This window comes from Cucumis melo, chromosome 9 (genome assembly GCF_025177605.1).
Source record: "Cucumis melo cultivar AY chromosome 9, USDA_Cmelo_AY_1.0, whole genome shotgun sequence".
Lineage (NCBI taxonomy): Eukaryota > Viridiplantae > Streptophyta > Magnoliopsida > Cucurbitales > Cucurbitaceae > Cucumis > Cucumis melo.
The window spans coordinates 24,305,786-24,328,363 of NC_066865.1; the positions used below are offsets into that span (position 1 = coordinate 24,305,786).

Below are 22,578 nucleotides of genomic sequence, written 5' to 3' on the forward strand. Positions count from 1 at the left end.
ACACATGTGATGTACCCATCAAAGAATTATTACTTTACATAAGATTAATTATCCATGCCACGTGAGCAATAAATTCGATCTAATTGAATTACAAACATATAAAATAAATAATTCATGGGATTGGATAATTTGTTTTTATTGGTATACAAACTTCATTGATTAATTAATTCTCAACAGCCTTTAATAATATTTATCTATTTTGGAGCAGTCCATATGTGCTAAAATGGAATTATTTTCGAACAATATATGTTCTTTTAAGCAAATCCCGCAATTTTTGGTTTCTTTTATATATAAATCAAAATTGGAAAATTTGTAGTTTTTTTTTTAAGAATGGTCATGAATATAAGAAAAAAAAACTATTCGTAAAATATAGAAAAAAACTCGAATGGAGATATAGAAAATCGGTTGACTTTGCTATAATTTGTAAGCAGTTTCAATTTCTTTGTAACGCTCCTTTTTTATTAAAAAAATAAGAGAAAAAAGATCTCACGTATGAAAATAAAATTGCAGGGACAACTTGAACATAGAGAGCCTTCTACTTTGATACCATTTAAATAATCAATTGATAAAAACCTAAGTTGATTAACGAGGAAGTTATATATCGTCCAACGAAACTAAAGAGAAATATAAGTATAATTTTGGAGATGAAATAAATGCTTAAATTCATTGAAGTAGAATCATTTTTATAAAATATGACATTATGAGAAAGAATAATGTATTAAATGTATTAGATTTTGTCTTCTGTCTTGTCCCATCATGTATTTCTTGTCTATATCAAAATATACCATGATAATCATATATAGATCATTGTCCTTTGATAATTCATTTAATTTTTTCTTGTTAAATTTTTGGGAGAAAAACGTTTTTAAAGCTATAAGTAAGATTCAATTTTTTGTGTGGCACCACTCGTAGGTTGCGTTCTAATTTGTTTTTGTACCTTTTTGATTAATAAAGAATCTCTTACATGCTATTTGGATGATTTTAAAGTCGAACCACCATATAATCTATTCTATTCACTTATTTTTTTCAAAACCTTATAAGTTTGATTTTGAAGTCCGAACGTCCTAGGATTGTTTCAACGATCTTTTTCATAAACCTTTCGATATGACTTTTTGTTTCAACATAATCTAACACTTAATTGGTTTCTTTTGAATGTTTTTTCTGTTTTAATATGTCATAGAAATATTAATATAATTATAAAATGAATGATAAATATATTAGATATCTAACCCTAGTATATATATGATGAAAAAAGTATGTAGATTTATGAAATTGATCATTATAGTATAAAGCTTTTTAAAAAAAAAAAAATAGATAACCAAAAATGAAAATAGAGACAGATAACAAATTATAGAAAATATAAATTATTGTGAAGAAGTCAAGTCGAGTTTTTCTTTGTAGGCTTAGAAGAGATGCATTTAGGGCTTGACTGCTTGTAAATATCATAATAGCTTCATCGTTCTTATCTTCTTTTCTTTTCTTTTCTCTTATAATTTTAATCATACATAAAATTCATGAAACTTCATTTTTCTATATATATATATATATATATATATATATATAAAAGATAGGTCAATTATTAATTAGAGAATTTATTTTTAACTAGAATATCAATATGCTTAAAGCTAAAATAATGAAATAAAAAGTAGGGACAGAATTAATTTTTAGGAATAAATTTAAATCTTTTTAAATTTTAGAAATCTAGGGGGAAGGGGTAAAAACCAAATTTCATTATTATATAGTTCCCTTTTCCAATCAATAACTTTCAAGCACGAAGAGAAAAATAAAAAAGTCATAAATAGTCGTTAGTTTTTTTAGATATATATCAAATTAAACTTTAGATTAGTATGTGAATTAGTGTAAAACAAATTGAATGGTAAAAGGATTAAAATGATATATTAATCATCCCATCAAAGCCAAGAATAATTTTTGAATTTGAATTTTTGTTTGTTTGTTTGTTTGTTTTTTTTTTTTTTTTTTTTTTTTTTGGTTTCTAAAAAAGAAAAAAAGGTTTCACAATCAGTTTCAAATTCGTACATGATGTCTCTCATCTCATCTTATTTTCACAAAAGGCATTCGCCTTTTTCCTTTTCTATTATTTTTAATAACCAAAAATAAATTAACAAAAACAAATATTATTATTATTATTTATTATTATTATTTTATTTTTGGTAGACACCTTCCCGTGGAGCCCACAACTGCACACTTTGTCGCCAACTGTACATAACATAGGAATGACAGTTTCCAATGAAGATCATCCACGTCGGCTTATCCTTTGTCGGTATCCGAAAAGTGGGCCCTACAATCTAGGTAATAAAGTCAACGCGAGGTTATGATTGATCTGTCAAAACTCTTCAATTTAGTTACGAATTAATCGGCTTTGGACCATTAGCTTTCTCCACATCATTTCTCCCATTGACTCTAAACTCCATCTTTCTTTCTTTCTTTTTTTTTCTTTTTTTTGCCCTTAATACTTTATCAACCCTAATTATTCTTCAATCTTCACAATTTTTTAATTCCATAATTACATTCAAATTACACCAAATAAATTGTAACATTATTCGTGTCTTACTGCCATCAGGTGAGTAGAATCCATGTTTTATAAATTTAAATAGATAGGAAAAAAGTTGGCAAATGTATCAATATAGAGAGGAAAGAAAAACTTATTACAAATACATATGTGAATATTGATATAGATATTTTGATATATACTAAGTGGTCTAATTGAAAGAAAGATATATATATATATATGGAAGGTGATAGTACAAGAAGAAGACGATGATGATGTTGTTGAAGTATGATGTAAATTTTGAGGTTGGTATTGGAGTGTGCTTCTACTAAACCGACAAATGGGAAAGTGGGTCTAATGATGAGGAAGACGATGACTTAGTGAAACCCCAGATATCATTCTCATGCCCGTATCCCAATCCTCGGTTTGAAACTTGCATATGATGATGGTGTTGTTGTTGTTGTTGATGATGATGATGTTGTTGTTGTTCGTCTTCATCGTCTTCTATGGCTGATCTTTCGTCATGGCCATTTAGTTGGGAAGCAACAAGTCTGTCAAAGGCGACCCAGTTGTCAAGCTTGACAACGGGTCGAGGCGATGGCTCTGTTGTTGTCTCAGAAACTGAAAGCATCTCGTGGTTGAAGATGATATTGTGATCGAACGGTGACGATGTTTCGAGTTGATGGAGGGAGATTATTGAAGGGATTGTTGTTGGGCTGTCTAGCCTTGGAAGATGCATGAATGATTTGTCAATTGTTTGTTGTTGATGATCTTCAGTGTTGTTGTTTGGGCTGAGGATTAATCTTGAAGATGAGTTGTTGTTATTGTTGATATTATTGGAAAATGACTCCATTTCCAGCTTGCATGTTCTTCCCATGTATTGAAGTATTTGATCCAAAACTCCATCATTGTTTGAGTTTAGTAAGTGAACCTCAGAATCCATGGAGGTCGGGGAGGTCTTTGGGCTATCTATGCTCTTTTGGTAGTTCTTCTTTTTGAAAACTCGACAAACAACCCATCCGTCTTCTGCTAGTTGTGACTCTCCGATCGAGTTACAAATCTTCAGAAGAAGCACGAAAGATTTTTCTTTTAAACATATAAGTGAAAGACAATATCTACACAGATGTATGAAATATTTGCAAAGAGACTAGCTTACATTGATGTCGCGATCACTATCATCGAGGCGATACTCGTGCATGATCCAGTCGGATTTTTGGCCATGAGGTGCTCTTCCTTTGTAAAAGACTAGAGTTTTTCTCAACCCAATTCTTTTGGATCCAGTATAAATAATCTTATCTCGTCCAGTAGCCTTCCAAAATCCAGCCGCCGTAGCACGATTTGTGCGAGTTCCAGTCGGATACTTCTTGTCTTTATGGCTAAAGAAGTACCAATCGTTTTGTGGGGTGGATCCAATCTTGCATTTCTCTACACACACACAAAAAAAAGAAGAAAAACATATAAACACAGAAAAAGAAAACTCCAACAAACAATGAGAAGAAAAGAAACAAGAAATTCCAAATAAAGAAAAGAAAAACCTTGAATATCCCATGGTTCAAGCTTGTTAAGATCAACATCACGGATGACATCAAGATCAATTTTTTGGAAGGCAACTTTCTTCCTAAGGTAATAATGTAGAAGCTCTTCTTCGGTGGGATGGAAACGAAAGCCGGGAGGAACTTGAGAGTGGCCATTGACGGACAGAGTCATATCCTGTTCCGCCATAAAAACAAAAACAAAGACGAAAATCTCTCGAGAAAGACAGAGATGTGTTTGAAGAAGGAAAGTGTGGAGTTTGAAGTTTAAAAGAAAGAGAGAAAAAGAGAGTGGGGTTTTTGAAAGAGCAAAGTGTTTGTGCGTAAAGTGTAATGAAGCAATGATAATTTATAATGGGAGAGAGAGAAGGAAAAAAAATGAAAAGAAAAAGAAAAATGAAAGGTGGTAAGGTCCTGAAATTGATGAAAAAGGGGTTTTAGTTTTTTAGGTATGATAGAGCACTAGTGTACTTAGGGTATTGAGCCTATTAGCTTCAAGAACAGCCAACCACCTAAAATTATACACACAAAATCCATATATTTGGTAACTCTCCAATTATTCGATATCATTTAAAATTCTATGTATCTCGTAAATAACAACTACGTATATTTGACAGTAAAGAGAAAAAAAAGAAATTTATCAGTTAAATTGCTGTAGTTTCACTGAAGATCATGAAAGTGTTAGAAGAAAGGGGAAATTTAAACAAAAACATAGTGCAATCGGGGGGAATGCCCCAATCGAAACCATGACTTTCGACCTTAAAAATCTATTTGAAAATCACACCTAAAACAACAACCACTTTCTGAAAAAGAAAAAAGAAAAAGTCTTTTCATTTATTTTCAATATTTTTGGAGTTTCTCTCTCTAAATAGATAAAAAGGAAAAGGGGGGTTTTGGAAATGCAACCACCCTTGAAAGACAAGAGAGAGGCAAAAGGAGGGATGATGGGGTCGGAGCCACTGAGCTATCAAATGGGTATGTGAACCAAAAATTAACAACTAATAATAGGGTTTATTATTATTATTATCTATTTTCTCTTTTATGATTTTTGTTAAAATATTATTTTGGCTATATTGTAGTTTATGTTAATTCTCTTTTTAGAAAATTTTTGTAAACTACTTTTGGATTATAGGATTTATTACAATTACATCCCTACAGTTTTGATTTGAAATTAATCTCTACCTCTAAATTTTGTTCTTGTCCCAATTACAACCCTATGTTAGCATTTATATCAATATAAGTTTGTTAATTGTTGCAATCAATTTCCTTTTGTTAGTATTGATATCGATGTATTTGTAAAATTATATTTTATCAAATGTTACCTCAATAGCAAAAAGTTAACAATGTACATGAATGCATGAAGAATGGAGAATATAATTATTTTTTTTTTTTAATAAACCATAGGGGTTGCTTTGCAACAATTAACAAATTAAAGTTTGTATATGGATACTTAATTATTTGTATAAATTTGAAAAATAGTAATTATTGTTAGTTTACTTTCTCTTTATTATTAATTTTTATATAAATATAACTCGTGTATTTTTCTTAATTTCATGAAATGAATATTAATTAAAAAACGAAATTTAAGATTTAATAATGTGTGAATATTTAAAAATGTAGGGACTAAAAGAGAAATGAAACAAAAATCTAAGGACTTTAACCTTAATATAATATTTCCTTTTAACATTCCCAAACTTATCATTGCACTTCACCTCTTCATTCCTTTTTACCTTTTTTTCGCAAACACTTCAATTATTTATTCTCTTCCATCCGTTAATTTCTCTCCATCTTCTTCTTCTTTTTTCTTTAATAAAAGTATAGTGAAATGAATTAAAATTATTTATAAATATAACAAAATTTTATTATTTATAAATATTTTCAATAATTTTACTATTTAAAATAATTAAATTTTTACTTTTTAATTAAAATATGCTAAAAGAAATTTTTACTTAATTTAAATTTAAAAATATGTTGTAAATAAAAAACGGTTTAAAATATTTATAAAATATAATAAAACTTCATATTACGAAATGTGGAATCTAAAATTTTGTTATATTTTATAAAAAAAAAACTTTTATTTATTTTATTATATTCGAAAATATTACTTAATTATATTCTATCTCAATTCTTTTACAATTTAAATGAGATTAAAAAAAAAGTTCATTCTATTTTCATTCTAATCACGTCGTTTAAAATCATTTCTTCCAACTTTCTTGATTCAAAAGGACGGTAATTAAACATTTATGGTTATAGAGTTTAGAAGTTCGAAAAATAAAACTTTTATAAAATAAAATTTCCAATAGTATCATAACCAATGGAATTTAAAACATAAATAATGAATCAGCAAATCAAAGGCATCTCATCATTAAGGAGTAGGACTTGTTGAATTTTAAAAACGAAATATTGAAAAAGATAATTCTCTGAATATTTATAAAAATAAAAATAAAAATAAAAAAAGTAAAATATAATAGAATGTTTATGAGTATTTTGTAAATATAAGTCTATTTGAAAATAAAATTTTAGCCCTTAAATTAATTTATTTGCACTTTTTATAACTTTTTAAACCATTTATGAGTACTTGTCTACGTGATAAATACATCATGCAAGATGTTTCAAAGCTGCCTAGAAATGTACACAAAAAATTATGATTAATCATATAAATTATATTAAATGAATTGCATAAATCGAAGATATAAATGGTCGAAAAAAGTTTGCCATTATTGTATTTCGAGAAGAGTAACACAATTTGACCTTTGACATATTAATTAAGTTGACCATTTATATATATACTATGTGATGTGTATTGATCTTAATTTATAGTTTTAATTTCTTTTTTTTTCATTATATTAAATTCATTCACCAATCAATTTTTAGTCAATTTACCAATCATTTATTTTGTTAATTCTTTCGATTTTTTACCTTTGAAATCTTAAAATAATCATAAAACGAAAACAAATAATAATTTTAAAGTTTTTTGGTTAGGGTTTTAAAAACGTTTTGAAGAAGTAGAGTACTACAAGACAAATAAAGTCACTATTTGTATATAAGCACGTTTTTAAAAGACAAAAAAAAATTAATCAAATCATATGGCCTCATAATTTTGAAAATGACTCCTCATTTATTTTGTTTTAAAAAATTGCTTGACAAGAAGAATTTTTTTTAATGTAATTTAATCAAGTATTGTTAATTGGGATTGATATATATTTTTAGTTTAACAATATATATTGATATATATGTATATATATTTCTTAGTGGCATTGGAACTTCTACTCAGAAGACTCGAGTTCTTCTCTTTGGACCTGTTGTGATTTTCTTTTCTTATCTTATTAGTTTCCATATATTACTATTGTTTTGTTCGTACCTTTTTGTGCCTAATAATAAAAGAAAAGAAGAACATTCCATGTGGAGTACTTCATTGGCTGAGGTTTTGCATATGAGTTGTAGAGAGGGCATCAGCCCAAAACTAGGGGACAATTTTTTCTAAGTCTTTTAATAAGATTTTGAACTTTTAATTTCATATCTAATATCATTACGATATATTATAAAAATTATTAATTATCAAATCTATTTTACATTTTTAGATAACTAATTTTAAATCTACGTCGAATAAGTATATGAACTTTTAAAAAGATCAAATAGTTAGATAAGAGTAATATGTTAGACGTGAAAGTGCATGAGGGAAAATCTTAAAAACTAGATTATTAGACATCTTTTGGACGTTTATGGGGCGACAATTTTTTTTTTTAAATCTATAAATTTATCATATAATTTTAGAAGTTTAGTGGCATTTGACAATTGGCGTAATTTTGAAAGTATAAAGGGATTAAATACTTTGCATTTTAATATATATAAGAAGTGATAGGTTTAGTTCGGGATCGGAAGTTCTGAATTTTCAAATTTTGTATCTATTTGGAGTTGTCTAATTTTCAAAAGTATCAAAACGTGCTTACTAATAGAGGGCTTTAAACTATCTTGTTCGAGTTTATTTGTTATTTTAATTTGAAAATTGATACTAATGAATCTCTAAATTTTCTATTTATCAATGTCTAATAATTCTAACGAGTCATATTCTAGATTTTTAAGAACTAATTGTTTCTATAAAAAAGATAATTTTTTATTTTATGTTTAGTGATATTTTGAACTTGATTGAGTTTTTTTAGAAGAAATATTAAGATACGGTAAGAAATTCAAAATACAACACATTCAAAATTTAAAAATAAAATTGAAAATTTAAGAAATTAATCGGATATGATTGTTCAAATTTAATATTCAAATACGGAATGATATAAATTTCAATTTAAAAAATATTTATTTTAGAAATCTTATGATTTGATCCCAATTAAATAAATAAAGTTTTAAAAAAAAGTTAAGATATATCTCTACGTATCTTGTATTCCTCGAAAAAGAAATTTAAAACTGAATAATTGATTGAAATTTTATTTATCCATTAGACTTTGAAACGAAAATTATTTAGAACATGAATTTTTTTTAGAGAAATTAGAGGATGGATTTTTTTAATTAATTATTATGGGGTTTATATGTATGATGTGTGTAGCTATATAAGTAGGACTTAAAGGTAGGAGTGCTAATTAATCTTCACAATTAAAATGTGGGAATGCATTAGAAAATCAATGAAAATGAATTATTTGGACATGTCTTTATAATAATCATAACAAACATTTCAACTTTTTGTTCTTCTAAATTGTTCTTTCTTTATTCTTTTTCTCTTTAATTAATTCATTTTTCTTCTTCTTCTTCGTTTTTTCTTTTTTCAAATATTCTTTCCCTAGAGGCATAGCATGTTTTCAATATAATTGCATATATACATATATGCTTATCCCAAAGCTTCCAATAGTTTCTTTTTCTTTTTTGAAAACAAAGTAGAATCAAAATTATCACAAGAAAAAAAAAATCAATTAATATAATTAAAAAGGCATCATTATCAAACACATTACTATATATCAAATTTGAAGATCAAATGATTATGATAATATATAGAGACAAGCCATGTTAAACAAATTTTTATAATTTTGATCACCTAGAATATAAAATCTTGTTGATGTAACACTTCGATATTTCAAGTAATTGTTATTTAATTATTTTGAAATTTATTAGGTTAAATTGAATTAAGTGTGGAGATAAATCAATTTAAAGGTTAAATCAGACTTAATTTTTGTTATTTAATTTATTTGGTTAATTTTGAATTATCTCCACACTTAATTCAATTTAACCTAATAAATTTCAAAATAATTAAATAACAATTATCTAAAATTCTCGAATGTTACGGTTCATCGTTGAATTATTTATCTAAGGACACTCCAACTTAACCATATCTCAAATAGTTTGTCAATATTTCAAAGATTTTGCAAAAATATGTTTATAATTATTTTGTATATGAGATTTAAGCCAATAATAACATATAACTCAACTAGCGTATCTATATGTATTGAAAATCAAAAGATTTGTTATTCAATTTTCCTATGAATATCTAAAATATTGATGACGATAAAAATGTTCATGTCTCATTTTTATGAAAAAATGTCAATAAAAATATTGACGTCGATGAATACTTATGAAAAATATAAAAAATTTAAATGGTTAAATAAATACTGGATGTTCTCATATAAAGAAAAAAAAAGTTAAAATCCATGTTTATTATTTATATATATTATACTCATATAAGTTTTGAATGATATTTTGTGTATTTTCTTTAATTTACGTTGATTCATGTATAAAAATAAAAATGTGGAAATATTGATATAAAAATGTTAAATAAAATTTAATAACATGGTGTGACATCTTAGATCAAGCCTTTTGGTTAATTGGTTAATTAAAAAGGTACAAAATTTAACGACTCTTCTTCTTTGTTCGTTTTATTATATTTTTAGATGATATATTTTATGATACCACTCCTCGATCTTTCATTCATAACTTATTAAAAAATGTCAAATCGTTAATTTTATTAATCATATATATACAATAAGTCGGATTAAGAGATTAAATGTTTCAAATCTTCCTAACTACACACCACATTAGACTAAAAATAGGTTTTTTAAAAAATAAATGAATTAATTAAAACCTCATTCTCATGATATTGCTTTCTCTCTCCTCAAAGTAAATAAAAATGCATGCATGCAAGAATAATTTAGATAATGTTGGAAAGAGATGACATTAATTAGATCTAACTTTATAGGGCCTTAGCTTTAGCTTACATTTATGAATATAAATTAAATGTATGTTTCTTTTTTCTTTTTTCTTTTTAACATAGGGGAAATCTAAGTTGTCTTAATATTGCTTTATCCTTTTGTTGAAATTAAGAGTAACATTGAACTACACACTACCAAATGATATGTCCTTTTATTTATTCATATCCTTACAAAAACACAAAAATGGACATTTAATTTGGTGAACTATGACATCTTAGGTTGCTGTGAATTACGTATGCAAAAACTAATTAATTAAATTTAAAAATTAAAAAAAAAAAAAGAGCAAGCACTATTTTTATTTTTTATTTTACCATCTTGTTAAACAGTAATTATATGTTTTTTATAGGGGAATTACATAAAAATATGATATTTGTTTGGTATAGCATGTGGTAAACATAGGTATGAAATATAATTGGGTTATTAAGTAGATGAAAAAGGGGTCTTTTGAGTTATCCACTTCAATTGTCAAAGGAAAAAAAAATGATTTTTTTCTTTTTTGGAATATCACTTAATTTTAGAATTTTCACATTAAATTTTAAGGAAGGTAATGACGACTTCTAAAAAATAAAATTTAGTTTATAGAAATAAAAGGACAAGTACTAAAAAATATAAATATAGATATATATATATATATATATATAAAAGAAAACTATTTTGAGTTATTCGTAGCATTACTTTATTTTACCACGTTTTCATGGACTCACCCAAACCATTTGTCTAGTAATCTCTAAACATGTGAATAGAAAAATGATCTCATTAAATATTTTTTAGTGATGAAAAAAAATACTAGGATTAAAACCCTTAAAAGTGAAAATACAAAATATTTCGTAAAAAAATCAATCTTCTTAGGCATTTGAGTCCATGAGTGATTTTTAAGACGATGTAAGATCGTTAAGTTATTATGACATATACAAAAATAAAAAAAAATTAAGTTCGATAAATAATTAGATATGAGGCTATCCATAGTACGGTTTACAGTTTTCCGTACTAATAAAGAAACTAAAAGGTATTTTCATTCAAAGCATAAATATATTGCTATTCTTATAGGTAATCTCTCATTACTTTTTTTTAGTGTATCAAACTCCATAAATGAATATCATGTTAATATATACCATTAAATCAAACTTACCCGTATTATAAGAAAATAATATTGAAAGTCATGTCAATATATGTTTACCAATTTTTCTTTTATTTCAAGCTTAAAATATCATTTTAAATATATATTTTTTGTGAACTCTATTTTATTCCTAATTTAAATTTCATTTTAAAAAATAAACTTAATTGTATATTAACCTTGTTATATAAAATTAGGAACAATAATCCAAACCTTTCTATTTTAATGAAAAATTACATTATTACTTAATCAATAATTTGAATAAAATGTAACTTCATACTAATTAACAATGAAACTACTTTTTAAGATTTCTTAAAAAAAACATGGAATAAACTTAAATTTGAAAACGTATATTTAAGAGTAAAAATGTTTGTATGTACACCAAAAATATCTATTCACTAATTGTCATACTATGACAAAATTTTATTTTCTTGAAAAATTATTTTCTTTATGTTAATGGATATGCATGGAGATTAATACACTCTTAACTGCATGCTCCCAATAATTACTCTATTAAAAATGAACTGAGTCCCACAATATGTAATACAACTAAAATAGTATGTATATATATATATATATATATATATTAACAATAAATGGTATTTAACCAACAAATTGTATTTATACCTATATTCACCAATCTTTTAAGTAGTTACTATTATTTTGATAAGACATCCTACATTATTTTGAGGTAATAATCCCTAGGCTTATGAGCATTAATTATTTTTTTTTCTATTGTTCAAAACAACTTTATCCTAACATTCATCTCAAAGGTGGAAATATTATAACTTGATTTAAGGAAAAAAAAATATATTTGACTTAAAAGAGGTAATAGACAGAAAATTAATTTAAATAGAAATTTGATATTTACCATCATAATCATGTCTAGAAATTAAAATTTGAATACTTTGAACAATATATATAAAGAAACCACAAGAAATTTAAAAGCTAAATAAGTTAAAAATTAGGAAAAGAAAACTCAACTCCCTTGCACATATCCATTCACCTAAAATTAGAAGAAAGGATAGGAAGTTGATTATCTAACCTCAATTATTAAAGGCAGATGGTTGAACTAACTCTTAACATTAGAAGTTCTATTTGATATAACAAGTTCAATTATGACTGTTTTATTACGTTAATAACATATTAAATTCAATTAAGAAATATTTAACGAAAAATCCAAATAATTAAAATGGTTGAAAGGAAAATTTGGAGGATTTAGTATAATGGAAAAGAAGAACTATTCCACTTTCAAAAAGTAAAACTTTTTATAATTTTGAGTTTTTTTTTTCTTTTTAATGTTTTCAAATTTTTAAAACTAATAGTTTTGAAAGGTTTGTTTTTTCTCTTTGAGATTTAGTTTAGATTTCAATCTTGTAATAATAATTTGAAAAAGAAAACAAGATCATTAGAAATTTTTTTTTCAAAGCAATTAATAGAAAACCAAATCTAACAGAAAAAATATATTTGTTATAAAATAAGGCCGAAATGATTGTAGAAATAATTGGAGGTTATATTCATGAATATGAGAAAAGAAAATATGATCTAAAAAAGAAAAACTTTAATAATAATAGACATAAGAGCTAGAGATTACAAGTGGGATTGGGTGAGGAATAATGAAATAATATATTACTTATGTAGTTATATGTTTGTTGAAGTAATTTAAGACAATAAATAATCAATAAAACATGAGGATGGGATTGGCCAATTTTTCCTCAATCACAAATTTTAAGTTATTATTTTCCAAATTATTACAAACACAAAAAAATAAAAAAAATAAAAAGCAAAATAATTGTAATTTATTGAAAAGAAAATTTAGTCTATTTTTGCTGAATTATTTGAGTTGGATATATAAACAATATACATTGACAAAACAGTGGAAATTACAAAGCCTAGTTGGCCTAAGCTGTCTGTCTAAAGAACATAACTTAATGTTAATGCCATTTTGTTTGGGAATACTTCTAAAAATGTTGCTTTCTTTGTGTGTCTAAAACTAAATTAGAACAGTGTAGTTTTGTGATGTTGAAAACTCATTTGCCTTATTCATTTGTTCAACCACTGCTATGTTCTGAGAATGTGTTACCCAAATTCAAATCCTTATAGGCCACAGAATGTTTTCTTGCTTCTTTTTTTTTTATTATTATTATTATTTTCATTTTCTTAAAATTAGGTTTAGTTTAAAACACTCTACGGAGCAACCAATTATAATAGTTGTCATTTTCAATTATAATCAAATTGTGTAATAACCAACTCCGTGTGTGGAGAGACCCTATCTTCAAATAGGTGGAGTGAGCTATGGATTCCAATTATAATAGTTGATGTTTGGTCGAGTTGCATAAATGACATATGTGTTATTAGTCTCTATGTTTGCAATTATTTTATCATTGTGGTATATTTTTAATTTATTTCCTAAATTGTGATATTTGCTATAATTTTCTTTCATATTTTCATCTATTATAACTAATAATAACTATAGTATTACTATTTTGAATCCATGTATATTATAGTGTTTTCTATTTTCTTACTCATTCTCCTTTTCTCTATTTGTCATGGTAATTACTGTTTTTGAGATTTTCTAAAAGAATTCTATGAACCCTACTTTCATTTAAAAGTTTAGTTTCTGTGTTGATCTATTGTCCATTTTTTTTCTAATTTTTTTAAAAGCCCAACCTCAATTTTTGAAAACTAGCTTATAGTTAAAAAAAAAATTCTTAAAATTTATGTTTATTGTTCCTCAAATTTACAGTGAAAATTCATAAATTTATATGTTTTTTTTAAAGTACAAATTGAAAGTAGAAAGATTTGAACTCGAGATTTATTATCTTCAAGATATCGGAGTTTTTGTTTGTGTTTATAAATATGTTCTATTTAACTACCAAACTCGTGGTTTTAAAAACCAATTCATAATGTACCAAACTAGTAATACCACATTATAGTTTATAACAGTTAGTAGTACTCACTCTCATACATTCAATGGCTAAATATAATTGAAATATGTAATAATGCATGGTATATAGCAAATAATTATTATCTAAAATCTTCAACAAAATATATCGATTTTACCATATACCCAATAAAATTAAGAAGATTTTATATAACACTCGACATAGCCATGGACGACTTTCAATTTGTTTACTCCATAATAGATGTCTATTTAAACAAAGGGTATAAATCAATATATATTACAATTAAAGGGAGAATTTGATGAATTGAAAAAATATCACAAAGAAAAAAGGAAAATATATTTTTTTTTTTGTAAGAGAAAAGTACGTGTGGATGATGAGTTGGCCACTTGCAACAGCATCTCGATCCACAGCAAAGATTTATGGAGATCGAGAAAATAAGTTTTAAAGAATATTGGAAAATTTAATGGTGTGTTTTTAATTAATTAGGTTTAGTTTCTGTTATGAGACAGGAAAAATATATGTCTTAAAGTGTAATGATGATTAAATTAAAAAGATTCATAATTAAGAATATGAAATTCTGGAGATTAATGATGGAGTTAGGGCGGCAAATTGACTTACCAACTACTTCTCACTAACCTCCAATATTTTTACTACTACTACTACTACACACACACTCACATATATATATATATATATTATATCATCTATTACTTCTTTCAATTAATTCTCTTCTTGCTTTTATTCCATTCAATTTCCTTCTAATTAAATTTTAGTCTATAAACTTATAACTTAACTAAAAGGTTATTTTGGTCAAATACTTCAATTTTTTTATTCAATTTTAGTCTATAAAAGTACACGTTCAATTTCTTTTAACAAAATACATACAGGTGAATATACGTATGGAACAACGGCCAGCGGCGTCACATGCCCCCTACATTATCTACACTATATAATAAATAATACTTTACTTTAAACAAAGTATGGTTATAGCATAATGGTTATTTCTCCATGCTGACAACCATCAAGTTCCTTATACTTTTGATAAATCTTAAATTTAATTTTCTAAATGGGACATTTTCATGGTAGTGGTATTTATAATTATATCATCAGAACTTTTAATTTATAGACCTCGAGTTGTATATGTTTGAAAGTATAAATTTTATCGTTATTGAAAGTTTAAAGATATAATTATAATTACAATCGATTTGGACAGAGTTGTGTGGATTTTTAGAATACATTTTACGGGAAAAAAAAACATAATGATAAGTGAAATGTGAATGTTTAAAATTTAAGATTTAGAATATATAAAAGGGTGAGTATATGTAGGGTTAACATACAATTTCAAAAGTGGAATTTAATTTGGAGTGACGTTTGTTGTGACGACATGTCTTAAGCAAAATAAATGCAAAGAAATATGTTTTCATTTTTTACATTAATTAATTGGGAGATTATGATTTATTTAATTATAATATATATATATATATATATATATATGCTCTATACTTTTTGGATTAATCCCTTTAATTTTTCTCCATTTATAATAATGCCCTAATGGGGTTACTTTTCTCTCATTTCAATTCTTAGATCAATTTCTTTCTTCCCTACTTTCATCATTAGGAAGTTCATCAAAATAAGTCGTGAAAATTATTTCTTGTTTCTTTTTTTAAATTTTTTTTAAATATATGTGTGTGTTTGATTGATCATTATGACTCTTTTTTATTCAATTTATTTTTCTCTAATGTTTTCCATATGACATTTTGTACTTTTAATAATAAGTTTTATAAAGTTGTTTTTAATATAATACTATAAGATATCTCAATTAGGTTAACTTATTCCAAACAAAATCTAACATAATGAAAATGCATTATCTCAATTTGGAAAAGATAAGTTTAAGATGGTTAAGAAATAGGATTTTGAGTTGAATTTTAAAATGGGTTTGTAATGGGAGGGATATTATTGAATTTAAATTCTATGAGTGGAATTAATTATTTTTATTAGGGTTTTTTTACCCTTCATTAGTTATGATATAGCAAAATCTTTTCATAATACATAAAGTAGTTATAAACAAAGTTAATTAATAGTTTGTATAATTTATCGAATTTCACTCAATATCATACCCTAAATAATTATTGAGACATATTAATAGTTTACCATACTCATTTATTAGGACATTTAACTATTTCTGTAATTTTAATGTAAGAGAGTATTTATTTATTTATTACTTATGTATATTGATAACATAAATATGAAACAAAATAATTGATTGATGTTACATCTTTTATTTGATGAAAACATTTATTAAATTGAATTCAATAATTTTTTTTAAATGTCATCCGTTATTAATTAAATATTATCCAATAATTGTTTGACACCAAAGAAAAAAAAAACCTTTATTTTCGACTATATTGTATAGAATATGAATGTCAAACGTAATATTTACAGCTCTAAAATCACTAAAATTTCCTCATTTAATTATTTATAGATTAGTAATTAACTATTTTTTAAAATAAAAGGATATGGTAATCTAGTTGAGATGTTTGAGTGTATCTACTGATCGCAACATCTATTACTTTGTTTATAAATAGACGAAATGAAGATAAAATTTTCATAGTCGAATATTCTTTAAAATAAAAAATCACAAAGCATTCTAAAACATATCAACTAGGTTGACATCTCTTTAGGATCTTCATCATGCCCCAGTACTAAGAACCAAAAGCTTGTCAAATTAATCGGTCAAATATTAAGGAAGTCGACATATATGTCATTTCGTTGCAAGAACCTTATTCGAGATTGGTCATTGGTTATTTTGTTTCAGGTTAAATGTCATATTATGTTTTAACTCTATTCTTTGGATGGTAATTATACTTGATCTAGAGATTAATTACATTTTAATTGTGAAACATATCCTTTGCTTTTAATTTATTTCTACCTTTCATAAGCTTAACTTCAACCTATCAATTCAAACTCATATCTTAATAAATAAAGCACAAACTATCATTTTAAAGAATTGATGGTTATTATATTCCTCCACTTTTTAAAAATTAGAAGAAAAAAAAGATATTTATTTTACCGACATGTTATGATTTTTTTTTTTTTTTATGTTTCTATTGAAAATTAAACAGCCATAAAATCTAAGTAGTAGTTAAGTAATTAATAACCAAAAAATTATAGCTTTTGTGCATGATATTGCAAAGAAATTTCCATGGCTCAAGAGGCAAAGCCCAAAAATCAAGAGAGATTTTGATAAAAGCCAAGAAGATACATATTATATATATCATCAATTTATGAAGATGATTAATGGTCATAATTTCATCGAAATAATTTGATAGTAAGAATTAGATTTTCTAAAAAAAATAAATAAATAAAGCATAGCATATGTGTTTTCTGCCAAAAGAAAAAAGATGAAAATTTTGATTTTAAAAAAATTGTGACAAATTTTCAATGTTACCAAATCTAGAATTATGATGATAGTTATTAAATTAAAGTATTTTTTTAACTAACATATATATTAGACTTTATGATCAATAATCATTTTTTATTTACTTTGTTCTTTCATGTATTGTTCTAAACATACCAATTGATCAAATGTAGATGTAATTAATGCAAATTGTTCCTAAACTTTTATTTAAAAAGAAGAAAAAAAAAACACTTTTAGAAAGTAGATTAAAAAGATAGTAAAAACACAATTATCATCAACCATGTAGAAAAACATGAAAAGTAAAAATCATTAACTTATGAAATAGTTCAAAAAGCCCACACTTTAATTTACATTTTAAAATTAGAACTCTAAATCATATTTTAATCATGGTCCTCCATTTACTTGTATAACATCTATTACTTCTGTTTCTATAAATTACTTTAACAACAATTCGTTCTAGTCATAGATTGTAAGTTCTAAAGCATAATTAAAAAAAGTTAATATAAAAAATAAATTTATTGAATATGATGTGTTTGGTGGTAAATTTGTATTAAAAAATAAGAAAAAGAAAATAGAAACGAGTTAAAAATGATGATACACAAAAACCATCAAATATAATAGAATAATATAACTAAAATGATATAGCTTATTTGACAATAAACTTCTAAATTTTAAAAATAAAAATAAAAAATAAACGGCAGGAATCAAATCTTTGAATTTAAAATTAAAATTGTTGGTGCAATTTTATCTTCAATTAAAATCTATTTATTTGACTCGTGTACTTTATCTATTATCTAATTTCGTTTTGTATTAGTTAAAACATTTAATTATCTTTTCCAACCTACTTATTCACAACTTTTTTTTATATAATATTAGTCGCAAGGTAAAAACTAATAATTAATTCACTCTAAAATTATTTTATTAATATAATCCTCAAATCTTATTAATTTAAAATTAAATTAAAAAACACTTTTGGTCCCTAAATTTTTATAAAGGCCGTATAATATTATTTTTTTAAAAAAATTATAATTTCGACAAGGATGAATTCTAACCTCTAATAAAAAAAAGTATATGTTGGATAATGATTCATAATGTTAAAGTGTATATATATATATATAGCATAGCACTACATATTGTTAGTTAGGAAGAAAAGAGAACAAAGTTAGGTAGGAAATGTAGATGACAAGGTTGAAACAATTGACCCAATATGCATGCGGATATTAATTAATTATATTGGGATTTTCTTAGCCAACTATATATATATATATATATATTATTTCTTGGGAAGAAGAAGAAATTACATAACTTTTGATTTGATGTGTAATTTTCAACCAACAATATATTACCACACTATATGTGGGTAGATAATGTATAGGAAATTTGTTTTTTAATAAATAAATAAAAAAAAGGTTAGAAATATTTATAAATATAGAAAAGTTGTATGAAATTTAAAAGTTTAATATATAATTGAATTTTCATTTTTTTTTTCTTTTAAAACATATTTAGTCAAACGCCGTCTTACCTTAAACTTTGTATTGCTTTTCAATTTGTTGGCATTTGGCCATCACATTGATAACACACATCCAATTTTTCCATCCATTCCTTTCTTTCACTTTTTACTTTTTACCTTTTCTTTTGTTTTTTCCTTTCTCACCTAACTTCCTATCTTCTTCTTTTTTTTTTTTTCCAAGGAGAATTTTGGAGGGTTACAATTTAAAAGAAAAAGGTAAAAATGCTTAACCTAAGATTATTTAGAAGTAAAAATAGGAATCTTACTTTTCTTCCTTTTTCTTTTTTAAAAAAGCTTTTTGTTTAGAAATATTATTTTAAATGACAATACTTCTAAAATATTTATAAATATAACAAAATATTAGATCAAGATAGAATATTATTTGTGTTTCTATCATGATAGAGCCACATATAGTAGACTATCGTGATCTATCGCAATCTATTATTGTAAATATATTATGATATTTTACTATTTTTTGTCAATATTTTAGTTCATTTTGCTATATTTGAAAATAACTACTACATAGATCAAAATAATATGATATGAAATAAATATAATTTAATAACATGATTTTAATCGTTTACGTTTTCTCTTAATTTTACTCTATCTAATTTATAATATAATCCATCTTTAATTCTTACCTTCTTTATTTATTACCATAGAAATTTCATTACATAGCATAAAATTAAGGAAATTTGTCAAAAAAAAAAAAAGACAAAATATTTATAATAAAAATAAACTATAATGAAATTTTTATCTTTCAGTGGTTTTGAATAGTTTGTTTTTTTTTTTTATTACTATTTTAAAAAAAAAAACCCTAAAATTAATATTTAAAAAAATTATGGCTACATGTTTTTCAAACATAAAAAAACAAAAAGTGAAAGAGAGGATTTAATTAATGTGAGTTGGCCTTTTTATTTACTACTATTTTTTTTTTTAATAATTATTGTCATTGTAATTTATTTCAATTATTTATATGGTTAGAATTACATTACATTTGAGTTGGCATTTTTGTCTAAAGTTTTTAGTGGGGAAGGCAACAAATAATGTAAAATGTAAATATCTCATTTTCCAACTCTTTTTTTTTTTTTTTTCTATCAAACATTATTAGTGGGCTCCCCATGTTGCCCTTTTTCTTCTCTCAAAACAATAATAGTGGGCTTTTTATGTTGGGCCTTTTTCTCCTCAATTTTATAATTCTTTCATTTTCCAACACATTTTCATTTAAATCACATTTATTATTATTTTAAAATTTTTTGTTTCTTTTAATTAACTATAAAAAAATATTCATTCTATAATTTAGCCCTTTTTATTTATTTAGTTTTAACCAGTGCATTAATATGAGGATGTATTGGAGCCATGTAGGTTGAATATGACGAGTCGAGTATTGTTAATGAAAATTAGGTGACAAAATAATTACAATTAATTAAACTATTTGATTTTTTTAAAGGTTCGATAACTACAATAAATAATAGAGTGTTCGTTAACTAAAAAAGATAATTTTTTTTTAGTTTTAATAAAAAATTTAAATGTGTCAATAGATCGGATCATATGGAAAATATAAAAGATTGTTTTCTTTTATAATACGAAATAAAAATTTCTTTAACACCCCCGAAAGAATTATTCTCATACTTGCAAGAGTGAGTTTGTGTTGAAGCCTAAGGAGTTTGATCAATATATCACTATCAAATCATCACTCAATTAATTGTGTTTAGTTAGAGATTAAACTAGGCTCAATCATGGAAGTTAAAATTACTAAAATTTTAACTTGATTAACCTAGAGTTAAAACCTAGAGGATAAAATGTTCTAAATAATGATCACATTTCATTTTCTATGCAAATTAAAAACACACACACAACCAACCCTTTATTCAAATAACAAATCCATAAAGTTTTTAATTAGTAAATGAAAAAAAAAAAAAAAGAATTTGTTGCACACACATAACTCCATCACACAAAAAAAAGAAAAAAGAATAAAAAAATTAAGATTAGAACATAAGAAAAGTTTTACAAATAAAGAAAATGAATGTAAAGTAACACAAAATTAAATTACCAAAGTTGTGATTAATTAGTTGTGTGATTAACAAAGCTATCATATAATAGCACGCCAATTAGGGCCCAACATTACCAACTGAAATTAGAATTAATTAAGTTGTTGATTTAACAATTAACAAAATTCTCTTCTTAAGAAAAAAAAACCTAATAAATTCCCAATAACCTAAATTCAAACAGTAAATTATAGATTGGATATTTTCAATCAAAATTAATTAAAGCAGCTTTAGTGAACTAGTGGGCCATCATTTTGCTTTTTTCTTTTTTTTTTTTCACAAATTATTGCTAAAATTAATTTCTTACTTTTTAACGGTGAGATAATTCAAACTTTTAACTTAACGAGAAATTATCGATTATTTTAAATTATGAACTATACGTTCAATATATGGTTATGAATACACAATTTTTTTTCTTCCAATTGTTTGAATAATATACCTAGAAATAACTAGTGTTTGGTTCATGTCACATAAAATACTTTCTTTTATATAAAAAAAAAATATGAATTCATCATTCATGAATATATCAATTAAACCTAAAGTTTTGACACATATAGTAAAATATAAAAGAATTTAAAAATATAATAAAAAATCTAGACCCGTAACTCTTAAAATCTACAAATTACTAGAAGTCCATCAACAATAAAATCTATTATCGTTATATTTGCAAATTTCTAAGAATAATATTTATTATTTAATTATTGTATTAAAAATACTATCCATTTTAATTATTAAAAAAAACAATTTGATGAAATATAAATTGGGCTTACTAATGGTGGGTTGGGCGACACAATTAGCTTAATCACGAGGCAAATCCCCACCTACAAAAATTCTTTAACAAATTTATGATTTTCTATGTTACAATAAATAAAATTTAATTTATTTACTAATACGAGTTCAGCTCAACTCATACTCGTATACACTAAAATACAAGAAGTAGTTTAAGTCTTAACAATTTTGAAGTTTAATTATATAAATACCTCGAAACTTTGAGGTGTGTATTTAATGTTCATTGTCCATAGGCTCTACAAAGTTCTTTTTTTTTTTTTCTTTCTTTTTCCTTTAAACTTTTTAAGTTTGGTCAAAAGAAATGCTAAGGGGAGAGTTTAAGTGACAGCTTTGTGTAAAAGAAGAATTTACAAAACAATCATGTGTCACAATTAGTGAATATATATATATATATATATATATTATAAAGTTGTGTTATGAAATAAAGTGTCGATGTTATAACTATATTTTGTAAATAACAAAGAAATTATATCAATTGACATAAAAAGAGCATACAATCATGTACGGATGAATAAAGTCGAAGCAAACATATATTAGAGCATCTCT

General features: G+C 24.8%; 1 protein-coding gene across 1 annotated transcript; it reads right to left on the minus strand.

Annotated features, from left to right (window-relative positions):
• Nucleotides 1-2,582: 2,582 nt before the first annotated feature.
• LOC103482866 (NAC domain-containing protein 12) lies at nucleotides 2,583-4,345 on the minus strand. Its single transcript, XM_008439229.3, has 3 exons — nucleotides 4,045-4,345; nucleotides 3,666-3,934; nucleotides 2,583-3,569 (listed from the first exon to the last, which is right to left on the minus strand). Exons 1-3 carry the CDS (start codon nucleotides 4,229-4,231, stop codon nucleotides 2,838-2,840), a joined length of 1,188 nt encoding a protein of 395 aa, XP_008437451.2. The 5' UTR covers nucleotides 4,232-4,345; the 3' UTR covers nucleotides 2,583-2,837.
• Between the last annotated feature and the right edge of the window lie 18,233 nt (nucleotides 4,346-22,578).

Coding starts and splice junctions, on each gene's coding strand:
- LOC103482866 (XM_008439229.3), bottom strand. CDS start 4,231: ATGGCGGAACAGGATATGACTCTGTCCGTCAATGGCCACTCTCAAGTT. Junction 3,935..4,044: donor TGAACCATGGGATATTCAAG/GTTTTTCTTTTC, acceptor GTGTGTGTGTAG/AGAAATGCAAGATTGGATCC. Junction 3,570..3,665: donor ATAGTGATCGCGACATCAAT/GTAAGCTAGTCT, acceptor CTTCTTCTGAAG/ATTTGTAACTCGATCGGAGA.